Consider the following 14151-nt stretch of genomic DNA (forward strand, 5'->3'; position numbering starts at 1 on the left):
AACACTTGGTCGTAGGATCCTGTCACATGACTAAAGCAGGAATACCAAGAGAAAAGAGTGTGAGACTAAAGAATTGAGTTATTAACGGACAGTTGATATTAAAGCGCCTTTACCCAAGACGCTGCTGCGTCGGGACATGTTAACACCTCATTGCCAACCTCTAACACTCTAAACACCACTCTAAAAACACCCTTGAAGCTAAATGCCAATTTGTACATTAATATCACACGTACCCCCTGAAGCCATTGTGAATGAAACCGATAACCTCTGGATGCTAATGAGCTAGCAGTGTTAGTTAATGTTAGCTCTGAGCAAGACGAGACAAACTCGTCGAGAAGACGGCGCCGACTACAAATGGCAATAGATGTACGTACGTGTGTGTGTGTGTGTGTGTGTGACCAAAGTCCCATGAGACTGAGAGGCCACCCTGCTCAGCATACAACACTGTCTATAGCATAAGGAATGCTAATAATTCTGCAATCCTCCTACAGACTGCTAATGATCCCAAAAGGAAGCACATGCGTTGTCTGAACCTGGCACTGGCACCTCCTCATTCTTCTCTCCCATGATCTCTCAAACTCTGTTTGCCATGTCTCTGTACATCCCAATTACTGCGGATTCTCTGCATTCGGATAACAACCGGGTTAAAATCTGGGATCTGATTATCTCTCCAATAATGGCTCTCACACACTTCCTGCAGATAAAGCCTTGTAGCGAAAGGGGAACGCATTTGTGCTCTCCGAAATGCTGGAAGGGTTTTAACATGAAACAGATGGGGGGGAAAAGAGTGGAGTTTCCATTAACAGCAGCAACAGAGAATTAACACGGTAAATAGAAGCATAAAACAGGGAGGCTTCCCAGTGAAATGCAGTACCATATGCTCAAGTACACGTCTCAAATAATACCTTCTCTCAAATAAAAGCAGAAAAGGGCTTGGCCACTATCTGTAGGAGTTCATACTAAGAGCATTCAAATGAATGAAGGACACACTAGAAAAGCATAACTACTGTGTTCGTCGGATCTTTTGGTGCGTGTCAAGAGGGTCGGCGAGTGAAAGAGAGAGAAAACATAACAAGTCACATAACATTTGTAGAGCTACTGGAATCTGTCAATAGGCAGCTGCCCACAGCAGGAAGAGGAGTGCACACACATTCACACACAGACACACACACACACACACACACACACATGAAAACCTGTGGTGTATTGATAGGATTGGGTAAAGAAAAGCACTAAAGCTCCCCTTTCGCTGAAAATGTCAGGCTGTCCATGCAGGAGGTCTGAGGGAGGAAATGCCACAAGACTTCCCGTTGCCTAAACCTAAAGAAAATCCATTTCTCTTTGTTGTCCTACTTCTAATTTCTACTTTTTGATGTTGTGCTTGCAGTACTAGCAATACGTCTCTCTTTGGACTTGTTTTTTTGATAGTGTAAGTGTATGTCTGTCCACCAGTTTATGTTTGACGGTTGTCGGGCTATGAGCTCTCCCGAAGCTTAAAAAAACGAGTTGCAAGTGGAAGCGAGTGGACTGAAGCACCAAACGGGAGGTGGTACAAATGGTGCGTGGAGGGAGCCGGAAGGGTTATTGGTGATTTTGTTATTGACAATTCATTTAGCTATTTAAAAAGGCACTAATTTCAGTCCTGTGGGAGTTTCAGGCAGAGATGACACGAACGACTCATTTTATATAAATAAACCGATCAAGTAGTTTACCAATTAATCTACTGATCTAGATGACTTATTTTACTCCAAAGAAAATTGAAGTTAATATTACAATATGCGTGTACAATATGCCGTTGTATAATGCAGCACAAGACGAAATGGGCCGCTGCACAGCTGGAGCCAGCCCTATAAACACAAAAGTCTGTCCCTGACAAAGAGCTGAAATCAGCAACGTTTCCCTTAAAAACACTTATTTACTGTAATAATTAAAAGGGAGCAGCCAGACAGCTCTATGGCTTTATGAGTGTACGTGACGTTCATGCATTTACAGCTTCGAGGTCATCGATTACGCTGCCTGTTGAGGACGTCTGGCTGGCTCACAGTTTTACTTTCATCGGATGATCTAAGGCGCATTTCAAACCATCACAAGTGCTTCTAACCAACACAGCCTCAAAACATGAGCAACAAATTCTGGTCATTTAACTTCCCTGGCACATTTTCAGTACATAAAAAAAATTCAATCCGTTTTTTTTTTTTTTTTACCTTCATGCATCATGACCAGGGAATATTCAAAGTTGGAAACTTTCCACGGGAATTAACTGGAAATGTTGGGCTAATTTAACTGTATATATCTTGTCATAAGCAGACATGCATGCAAACATTTATAATACAACTTTTAAAAATGACAGTTTTGACTTTTTTGACATTTTATGAGTAGAACTTTATTCTTTCATCGAACAACAAAAACATGAACTTTGAATAAAAAAGGTCTATTCCCTATGATCACCACCCACCAACCCAAATTGCTTTTGGGGTGTTTTTCCCTGAATCCTTTCAGGTCTAAATGCTTTCTTCCTGGAACTCATCAACGTCCTCCTCACTGCTGTAAAAAGTTAGTCTACTGTATACAAATAAACTTGGTATTAAAATGAACATGGCTTCAGTTTACCAAGTAATCAATATGCTAGGTAATGACAGTGTTGGGAAAGTTCACTTTCAACTAGTTCAGTTCATAGTTCACACATTTTAAAATGAACTAATTCAGTTCATAGTTCATAATTCAAAATGTTGAACTAAGTTCACAGCTCCAAAAAATGAACTAGTTCAGGTTTTTTTTTTTAATATGTTGCGAGCTATAATTGAAATCTCTATCTGTCTGCAATACCGCTCTTGGCCTCTACACAACTGGGCGCTCTCACACTTGCCAGGCATAGGGCTGAAATGTTCAGACGCAACACTGATGACAAAGACGTTCAAAAACAACAGAAGGTTTTATGTTTACGTTTATGTTTCTGGCAGACAATGTTCCCAACCAGCTGCATTCAGGGTCCAGCTGAGCTAGGCGTGCAGAGTCTTGTTCTCAACTACATTTAAGTTCCCTGTTGTATGCTTTTGCAAATAAACTCTTTTCAAAATTCCCGTGGAAACTTTCCGGAAAATTACCGGAAACTTTCCACCCCTTTGCAACCCTAATCTTGACACACAAAAATGCTCTTAAAATTGCTGATGTCTATACGTGAAAAGCGCAATACAATGTTGTCTCAGCTTCCTGAGATGTGGACATTACAAAATGTTTATGGACAAGCAATAACACAGGTATGGATTTTAACGGGGGCTACGATCGCCCCTTTATGCCACCATTTATCACAAGATAAAACATCTAGAAAAAAATCAATTAAGTAAACCATGACTTTATACTGTATATGTGTCTCTAAAGATAAGAAAGAAATGTCTCCAAAACATTATGATTTCTTTAGATTTGGATTTTAAATACAGTATCTTTCTTTACTCAGTAGCATGATTATTTCTTTTAAATGTGTAAAAGGTTTTACTCTCAGCAAAGTACTGCAGAAAACCCAGAGAAGCGGTACGCATGTCTTTCAGTTGGTATAATGTAAATTCAAATGTAAATGTATAGTATCGCGTATTTGCTTGAACGAAGACCCCACCCACGCTTTAAGGCTTGCTCGCGCCTTGACCTACAGCACAAACACTAGGAAATGGTGATAACGATCCATCTAATTTGTTTCGCTGCATGGCTTTTCCAAATCAATGCTCAATGACTATGCATGAGCCGGATCGGAGCTGGAAGGGTAGATCCAGTAATGGCAACGTAGCGCTAGATGTACCTCTGAGATGGATACAGCCCAGGGGCAATAAAGCTTCATATTCCACCATCTCAGGCCTGTGGTGTGTGGGATGCTGGGGCCCGCCTTTTGGTCACAGTCACTCTGAAGTCTATATTCCCTCCTGCCGAGCCAGGAGGCAACACATGACCTGGAATGAGTTTATTCATCCTCAGCCTCCTCAAAAACAACCCGGAAACTCATGGTCCATCCACGCTGACTTCAAAAGAGCTGTGCTGTAACAATCCATAATAATATATGGAATTCAAATAACTAAAGCCTTACGGGCTATCCACTAGGACTATATACTTACTGTGACTTTATTATGCTATTATAATATACATTATTGGATCTTGTAGCCAGCACCCTGGCCTTAGGCTGCAGGTACAGCAAGATGCGTCTTTACAGTGAATACCGTGGACATCCAGATTTATTGCAGTATCCAACAATCTCTGGGTAATTTCCAAATTCATAACTTTGACCGTTCACTGCTTCAACCAAGTTGTGAAAGTTTCTTTCAATATCATCATTCAAGAACGAATGCAAATGATGGTATTTTCATTTGAAAGCTTTCTCCTTGAATAGAACATTACTAAATTCTGAAATGAATTAAGCCACTCAGCTGCAATATCAAAAGGTCATTCTGATCCAAAACACCGAGGGGTCTTTTGGAATGAGACGGACCGTCGATCGAGTTATTCTTCCTCACCTGTACTTATACAACTCAAACTGGAAAACAAGCCAATAACCAGCACGTTCTTTCAATATACGGTAGTATAAACCACGCCGCTTTAATGCCACCGAGCGTGCCGACTTCCATTAGAGATTAATTGAAGTGTTTCCATTAGACATTTTCATTCCGTTTGGGCTCTTATTCAGATTAGTGGCACAAAAGGTTTGACACAAACGCAGCAACTGATGAATTCGACAACTTTACTAAACATTACCTTTGATAATTATCAGGGCTTCCACTGACTGGAAAGAGTTCCCAGTCTCCATTAGCACTCACACAAATACATTCATGTACATCCCTCTGCAGGAGCGCTGGTCATCAGCCACAGCTATTATAGCCATTAGACAATTAAAGAAAGCACCTAAAGGGGTGAGCAGTGACTCTGTGACACACACACACACACACAACAGAACAGAAGTGGAACCAGGGGCAATTAGTTTAAACGGTCAATACCAAAATAGGACTTATAGGCTGCCAAGTTAACCCGAGAAGGTTGGTGAAGCAGGGATGGGGGGGGGCAAACAATGCACGCTTGCAGAAACACACTCACGCACAGTGGAAAAAACAAATCACGGTGGGAGGGGGCAACAAAAAAAATGAACTGTAGCCTAAAAACGAAAAAGATGAGAGATGTAAAGATTCAAGAGGGAGGGGGGAGTGTAGAGATATGTTATATCTCCTGTATACATGTTAAGATTGATAACATTGTATGTAAAATTGTAGCAGTTTACAACACAATGTATTAGTATATATTTCCAGCTTTGTTGTAGAACTACACATTCTGATATTCATAGAATAACATCCATAAATGGACATGAAGATGACACCCATGTATGTCTCACCCCCACTTCTATGTGGCGGGTTAGGGTATAAAGCTATATATACGAAGCTATACAAAATTCTGCAGTCCAGCAAACTGTGCTTTTCCTCCCATGATTCACGTTCAATAAAGAATTCTACAAAATTGATCTTCGACTCCAACCTCATCTGTGACCCGTCTGTTTCATCTTTGCTCGCCAGTTGGCTTTTGGACACGGAGGAGAAACCTTTACAAACAACCAGCCTCTAATCCACGACTCTGAACAGTGTGTGTGTGTGTGTGTGTGTGTGTGTGTGTGTGTGTGTGTGCGTGTGCAACCCGTTGCTTACAGATCCCCCTTTGTAAGTGTGTTTGTGCATTTCAAAGAAGAAGTTGCTGACAGAGGTGACAGGCTTTAAGATGGGGAGCTGAAAGGAGTAAATACTGCAGACACACTGTCCTTATGGTCGGTCAAATGACCATTTGCATCTCATCTGCATACTTAAGATGCAACAAGCTCCAACTTCTGTCTCTTTCTCTCTCACAACACGTATTTCATTATATTTTTAAAAGAAAAACACTGCCACAAAGATAAGAGCCTCAGCAGGGGTTCTTAGAGCAAATTCCAGGTTTTCCCAAGGGTCCTTGAAGGAGTTTTCAGGGGCTGTCGACACATATTGAAAGAAGAACCAGTAAAGATGCAGCTGTCTGTTGGCCTTAATTACGAGAATAGAGAAGGAATTGATTTCAAATCCAATTTCTTTTTTTATTTGACCGTGGAAATCATTAAGATAATTTTCTTTCAAGGTAACATGGGGGTGGGAGTAGTGGTGGAACTAAAGCCTGATTTGCTTAATGACTAAAACACCAAATGTCATAATTAATTCCCACCCAGGGACGGTGTATCCTTGGGCGGCTGTAGCTCATGAGGAGAGTGGTCGTCCTGTAAGCACAAGATAGGCGGTTCAACCCCCGCTTTCCCCATAGTTGCATGTCGAAGTATCCTTGAGCAAAACACTTAGGGCTGCAACCACGAATCGATAAAATAAGATTCGACTATTACGCCACTCAATCAGTCGCGAAGATGTTGGAGTATAAAAAATAAAAAAACTGAGTGCAGAACAGAGGTAGAGGAAAGACCATCGGAGAGACCCGCAACGTTGTTCTGTAACACATTGCGAGGCAGAGAAATCAGTACGACCTAAGTCATCCAAGGTCTGGGAGCATTTCACACTAAATTCTTTGAAAACGTGTTGTAATTGCAAGATATGCAAAGGCAACATGTCATGGCCCGAGAGCACCACGGTGATGATTCAGCACTACTTTTGAAGTGAGTAATGTAACGTCCCTCCAGTGGCTCTTCTGGTGCTGCTGTTTACTTGACAAGTTAGCGTTAGCTCGTTAAAATAACAGGAGTAAAGCAGGGGTATAGTTTGCAAGACTAAAGACACGTTTTTATTCACTTGACTTTTTTGGCCTATTCATTTTTCAATCTGTTGTCATGTATATATTCTGTGCTTTGTCACCATCCATCCATCCATTATCACCCGCTTATCCGGGGTCGGGTCGCGGTGGCAGCAGGTTCAGCAGGCCGACCCAGGCCTCCCTCTCACCCGCAACACTTTCCAGCTCATTCTGGGGGATCCCGAGGCGTTCCAAGGCCAGCCGGGAGATATAATCCCTCCAGCGTGTCCTCGGTCTTCCCCGGGGCCTCCTACCAGTTGGACGTGCCCGGAAAACCTCTAATGGGAGGCGTCCAGGAGGCATCCTGACTAGATGCCCGAACCACCTCAGCTGACTCCTTTCGACACGAAGGAGCAGCGACTCGACTCCAAGCTCCCCCCTGATGTGCGAGCTCCTTACCCTATCTCTAAGGCTGAGCCCGCCACCCTACGGAGGAAGCTCATTTCGGCCGCTTGTATTTGTTAATCAAAAATATACATATTTTTCTGCACTTTTTTTTAAAAAGCCTATATATTTGGCAGATGTAAAGCATACGTATGTTTTTTAACAGCTCAGGGATGTTTTTTAACAGCTCAGGGATGTTCAAGGAGCAACCCGTTTGTGCACTTTGTGAAGATTTTTTGCACTGTCAGTTCTTTTTTTGAATAAAGGGTTGGAAATTAATGCTTTGTTGTTTGTTATTTTATCCGAGTCATCGATTAAATAGAAAAAATAAAACGGAATAATCGTTAGTTGCAGCCCTAAAGACACTGAACCCCCAGTTGCTCCCTGGGCGCTTCACTGCTCCTTAATAACTAAGGATGGGTCAAATGCAGAGAAGAATTTCCCCCAATAAAAGGGATACATAAAAAAAAATGAAATTAATTAATGGCACCGACAAAGAGTCTGTATTCAACGTGGGTTAGTTTTGCCAGGAGAGCGGTAATTTACCAACCTCTAGAAATGGATTGTGAGGACACTGGTAGACAAGGAACAGGCGAGATCAAGTGTGTAAAATGACGGCAGCTAATGTGTGTTCCAGAGACACACTTTAATGTCTGCGGTCAATAGCCTACTAATTGATTGCGATAGGATATTTCACAACTTTCCATAACTATAGGACAAACACCAAAATACAATGCTTTGTCAATTCCTTGGTCGTCGGTCTGGAACTCCACCACGGATCCCCCTCTTCATAGAAGTGTGTTATGCACAAAGAACAAAGCCACAAGTTAATCTCTGCTCGCCACCGTTCAAAGAAACTTCCGTCAGCAATGGTAAATCCACAAGTTCACTACTAAACCACAGAATTACACAGCATTTTATGACATAATTACCCCCACCACACACACACACACACACAAACACACACACACTTTACTCTCTCTCTCTGTTAAAGGGGTCGGATGAATGCCATTTAATTGTAAATATTGTTAAATTGGGTTTAAATCTGGAAACGGGGCACCTTTCTAACCAAAGCCACGCAGTGTCTGACCTGCAGTTGAGCTTGGTCAGGTGGACGGTCACCAGGTTGCCCATTAACCTCATTCAGACTGACTGCTAACAAGGGTTAAATGGGTGAAAACGAGTGGTTAAATGAACACGCATTTCACTGATACACTTGTGAAACGAATATTTTGAACAGAAGTCTGTCCTATTGTTGACACATTTCCCAAATTCCCTGATGGAAAAACATTGCTCGATATATCATAATATTCCAGGGTTTCGACAGCGGTGGCAACCCTGAGATGCAATCTACTTCAAGCTGGTAAGAAACATGTTACTACCGGAGGGGAAAGCAGTTTACTGTGTCAAATAACACAGGTGTTCTAGCATCCAGCATCGACCGACCCCATCAACCTTGATTTTTCCTTTTTATCAGCCGAGGGGTTTTCATTATTCCCCCCCCCGCTCTCACCAAGCGAATACACAGGCCTCTAGACTGTGGGGAAGAGGGGCTCTCCAGAGGGCCTTTAATTTGAAGGGGACAAACAGATTTGGCTGATTGTGGGATTGTGGCGGTCACTCACAACAAGCCGTTAGTCTATCCTTTCCAGAGTGGCCCCCCGCAGCTCGTCTCCGTGCTCGTCACAAACACACCGCTCAGACCGCCACTGAGACCGCAACGCGCCGTTAACTGAGTCAGAAGGTGACGAGGTTGAGTAAGAGGCGCCTGCCACAGAGCCTCGTCTTCAAATAATTCAAGAAGCTTCCATTAAATAACACCGGGCCTCCCAAGGTGGAGGGGATCATGCCAGAGCATGTTGGTGTGACTGCTTCTTAGTGAACAGAGTTTAGGGCTTGACTGAGCTGAAAATGTCTTGTCACATATCTTATGACAGCCTATTTGCACTTTGATTATTATGCACAAGTTAACCACGTCCTATTTTGGTGTATTCAGGACAAAGAACCTGAGATCAAGTGATCCCAGTTACACTAAAAGATCACACTAACAATATGTACTGCTTTATTTGGATTTAAAGTGTCATTCCAAGTGAATGAACGGACGCCCTAAAACTTGAAATCCTAAAAAAGAAATACACTTCACCTCAAACCACAACTAACGCACGGCTCAAGGTGTGACCAGGGACATGGGGAAATGAAAAACTTTGTCATAACTGCTGCTTAATCATACGAGACATATCCAAGACCGTTTGGTTATTCATCCCAACTGTGAAGCTGAAGGGGTTTATTAAATCCACTCTGGGTTTACCTTGTTGGCAATATATTGATGTAAGCTACCATATTATAATAACAGGAACACTTGTGTCCTGGTTGTTAAGAGAGCAGTGATATTTGCTGACACGGAAGGCAACGTTTACTTAAACATCCATTAATCAACTCGGCTTCACTGACAAGATGATGTGGTTTGTTGAGAGTTAAAATGTAATTCCAAGTGAATGAACTGAAGAAATACACCTCACTTCAAACCACAACTATTTACCTTGGACAGACGTGCATCACACTCTACCCCCACTCCCCCCAACTTGTTCATTAGTTGGTTCGTTGGGTTGGAAGTTTTTCCCAGATGTTTCACTTTGTTTTCCTGTCATAGAAGATCATGAACCATGGACCCCTTCTGCAACACTGTGGGTGTACTTTGAACAAACTGAGATTAAGATGCAGCTAGTTACAGATGGACACTCTTGCCCTTTCCCCTCTGCGACAAACTGCAACCCTCACAATCCAAGCAGCTGTCGCACAGGAAAGGTGACCGGACAATGTCACGGAGTATTTCAGGGTGGTAATCATTATCCTGACGTGATCGGCTTGATAGTGTTAACATGGATGCCACTTTAACTAACCTCTCAGTGCCCTTCAAGTGTCAACGTCTTTAATGCAGCAGCCAATTGGTGAAAATCCACATTTGTACTGTATATAGTCTACACATAATATTGAAGTGAATAGATTTCCAATATCAGTATCGGTGCATCCCGACCAAATTATGACGTTGGCACTGATTTTACTGTTTAAAGCACGGTCTGTTTTTACGACTGATGTCAACTACAGATCGCCAGCTAATGAACATGTTTTAAAAAGAAGCAGGCAGACAACATGTATTGACCTGAATGCATCAGGGATGATGCTGGAGCTGCGAACAGTTTCAAAAAGCAGCATCAATGCAATTTGTGGAAATATTCAGTCCGACGCCTTTGGCACCAGAGTTTGTTTTTTTTTGCCAGATTTGAATTAATTTTATATTTGGCCATTTAAAAGAAAACAGCTCAGAGCGAGGCAATCTGTGTTTCCACTGCAACTTTATAAACACAGATTGCTGCCTTGACAAATAAATAATTACAAAAATAATACTTTTTATATACATCGCTTTTCTAGACACTCAAAGACGCTTAAATGAAGAAACATTGCTCTGACAATGCTGTGTTGACTTGTCTCCCGGCTCGCCGTTGTTGTTTGCAAAGTCACAAAGTTCACATTTGAACTTCAAAAGACCGAACGTTGAGCTGGGAGGGACGAGATTTGGGATGTGGGGTTGTGCTAGAGTTTAGGTTAGATAGATAGAAATAATCTTATTTTACCTTAAACACTGGTATTAACACCTTTGGGGCTCAGAAGATATGGAAATGAATGCTTGAGTCCTCATACTTTAGGATTGTGCATTTGTACTACCGTCGCTAAAATACAAAATACATTAGATTTGGGATTTGCCTATGTGATGACAAACAGTTGGCAGGAGCATACACACTATCGTTAAACTGTCATTTCTGCTTGGTATGGCCCCTCGTTGGCATGGTGTCTTTAATACTGTGGTCGACAGCGTGACCTTTTAGTGGCAGGGGATGTCATCTTAAGGTCAGAAACGTGCCCCAATCAGCATTTCTAACTATGTATCTTTAGTACATAAAGAACAGCGTTGGCAGCCAGAAAGACACTTGAGCAAAACATCTATATAATATAATGCATTTCATGATGTCAGTATTCAGCAGCCCTACAGACACCACAGAGGCTGCTGAGGGAAGTCATATCCACCATCACATCGGCTCTGGGCGATACTGACCTGCATTCTCATTTTTCAAATGATTTTTAATGAAAAGGCAAATATCAGTCCATCTGAATGCCTGACACCAACCACGTGCGCACATTCAGGACACCAAACCCTCATCTGCTCACACACACTCAATGGTCCTCTTCGTGAGTCGAGCACTTAACCACCTGAATAAGTAAATAGAAATCATCTCACTGAGCAGATGTACGGCAACTAATCTTCAAAAAGGGCTGTGGGAAATCTCCATCTAGATTTTGTTGGAATTCTTAGTGAGGATATTTTTCGTGTCACAGAGCTGAGATCACAACGCCACAGATCATGCAGCAGCGTGACTTAGCACCCTGTGCAGCCAAATGAAACCCCCTCTGAGACCTCACCACTGGGCTTTTCACTTATTTCCTCCTAACACCCACACACGGTGCAGTGAGTGCAACAGAATAATGCAGGACGTGCTACCTGTTGGTGTTTTTATCACCCTGCTGCAGACTACAAGGCTTCAATTTGGTGAATCACACTGGCTATTGAATGAAAGAAATATGGGCCTCCCGGATCACTGTGACATTATCTCCGTGAATAATTATGAGGCTGAATTATGACTCAAATGAGAATCAGAATAGTTGGACAGGCCTTCAAACGAAGCATGAATTCGCAAGTTTTCTTAAAATACCTCATCTTCAGGTTTAGCAACTGTGGAGTTCACTTTGAACCTAGGTCATTTATGGAGATCTGTGAGAAGCTGATCTCCATCTTTAACATCCGCGATCGCCACTGTCTCTTCCCCCCACCCCACCCCCGTGTTGACTGATCAGAGCAGGCTTTGTACCAGCCCCACATTGTCCTGACACCGGAAGCTTGCAAGACAGGTATAGCGGAGGGGGGCGGTGGATCCTCCACGTATTGCTCCTTTTTCCACACGAACCGACTGCGGTTCAATCTCGTGGAAATGAAAACGCAACGCCGAACTCCGTTGAAAAAAGCCGTAAAATCGTGTGTCAAATTCACCGGCAGGTGTACGTAGGAAATCCCAACGTACTGTCAGACACTCAGCGAAGCGCTACTAGATGTTGTGCACATTTCGGCCCCATAAGTGATCCGCTGTGGTGTACAAGTTGTATACTTGGTGCACGCTCACCGCCGCCGCTCTCCGCGAGGTTATCCGCGGAAAGAACAAGCGAACATTATGTAAAAGTTCAAATTTCATAGTTTTATAGCGCACCTCGGTGGACTATAAATGCGCCGAATTGTAAAAAGGGTATTGGGGATTGTTTAAACTACCGAGTCATGTTTTACCATGTCTATCAACTGCCATAAACCCGAGGAAATCTTTTTAAATGCCTGATTTTGGGGGGCAGTTTGGCGGGACGTTTTCCTCCATAGAACGAAGAGTGCGCGAGCTCAACAGATCCTCACCTCTTTGATCTTAGCCCGTCTGTCCTTGGCTTCGGGGTCCTCGGGCTCGTGTCCAGTCGCTCCGGGCGGGCGATGGTACTCAACGAAAGGTAATTTATTGACATCGTTCCCACCTTGACCCAGACTCTCCTTCGCAACTTTATCCTTGTCGTTTAAAATGTCTTGTTTTATCTCGTCGGGCCGTTTTTGTAGAGTATCCTTGGCCTCTAACAGAGCTTTTTCGTGGTCTTTTTTTATTTTGGCCAGGACCCTCTCGTCGTTTCCAGCCGAACCCGGGTCGCTGCTGTCCGGACCGGTGCGGGTGTTGGTCTCCACCGCGGAAGAATGAAAGAAAACTCCGCTAAGCAGCTTGGACGAGTCCGGGAGGAAGAAAATGGCCCCGAAACACAGGGTTATAAAAGCGCTAAACACTAATAACAAAATAAATTTCTCTGTCAACCTGAAAGAGGTCGGGCTGGCAGACTTCCGATTCGGGGTCGCGGTAAAAGGCAGAAGAGTTGCAACTGGCATTTTCCCCTCTTCCTTCAACAACTCGAACAACAAAAAATAATGAATCAAACGGTCGAACACACTCACGGCGGACTCACTTTCGGGTTATTCCATTCACAAATCCATTTTCGGGTGATATAAACCGTGTCAAACGTAACGTAACGGTGGTAAAAAAAAAATCTCCGTTAAAAAGTTGAAGAGTGAGGCGCCTGCCCATACCGGAGACTCTCTGCAGACAGACCGAGTCCACGGGCTCACACAGGAAGCAACGGCGGATAGGCGTGACTGACAGGCGCGATGAGCTAATCACCTTCTGCCCTGTGAGTGGTGGAAACCCCGGGGGCGTGGCATCCCCACGGCTGGGTATAAAGTCTCTGACAGCCGCGGTTACAGCTCCATGTTTCACAAACCGTACATCAAGAAAAGACATAACACGTCTGAGTTTGGACAAAGTCATATCTTTTAAAGACATCTTTTTTTTAATGTTATCATCAAACACATATAAACCAAAAAAAAAGAACCAAATCCAACAAGGAAGTGACATTACTTTGATTCTGTAAACATGCAGATGTTTAGCAGGAATCTTGTTTGCCATATTCACCATCCCAATTTCTCATTATAGCATGCTAACCTTTGCCAATTATCCCTAAAAAGCCAGTTATTGAAAGCAATAAGTACATTATAGTAGGCCAATGTGCTAAACCTAAATAGGCTACAGTTTTGAAGTAATTGTAGTTTACTTGAGTAATTCTATTTTATGCCAGTGTGTGTAGTCACTAGTTTAAAAAAAAGATTTTACAAACAATACGTAGTCACCTGTTAATGAACTATTGTTCATCCTGTGGTATTATTACTTCCTTCAGTTAATTAGACTTCTTCCATCACAGTTTAAATTAAAAGTGAATGAACATGGGCATTGTAGTTTATTTTGAGTCTATCCCACATACAACTACTTCCTGGTACACAGTAACGATTTGCAGCACACC

General features: G+C 42.8%; 1 protein-coding gene across 2 annotated transcripts in view; it reads right to left on the reverse strand.

Annotated features, from left to right (window-relative positions):
- The window catches only part of man1a1 (mannosidase, alpha, class 1A, member 1), a 109912-nt gene extending 96495 nt beyond the window's left edge, over positions 1–13417 (reverse strand). For both annotated transcript variants that reach the window (XR_004609014.1, XM_034527143.1), the window contains exon 1: positions 12677–13417. Coding sequence is in view for 1 of the 2 variants with exons in the window: in XM_034527143.1 (XP_034383034.1) it covers positions 12677–13186 (510 nt within the window). In the remaining variant the exon portion in view is untranslated. The remainder of the gene's footprint in view (positions 1–12676) is intronic.
- Between the last annotated feature and the right edge of the window lie 734 nt (positions 13418–14151).

The sequence above is a fragment of the Cyclopterus lumpus genome, chromosome 24 (assembly GCF_009769545.1).
Source record: "Cyclopterus lumpus isolate fCycLum1 chromosome 24, fCycLum1.pri, whole genome shotgun sequence".
NCBI lineage: Eukaryota > Metazoa > Chordata > Actinopteri > Perciformes > Cyclopteridae > Cyclopterus > Cyclopterus lumpus.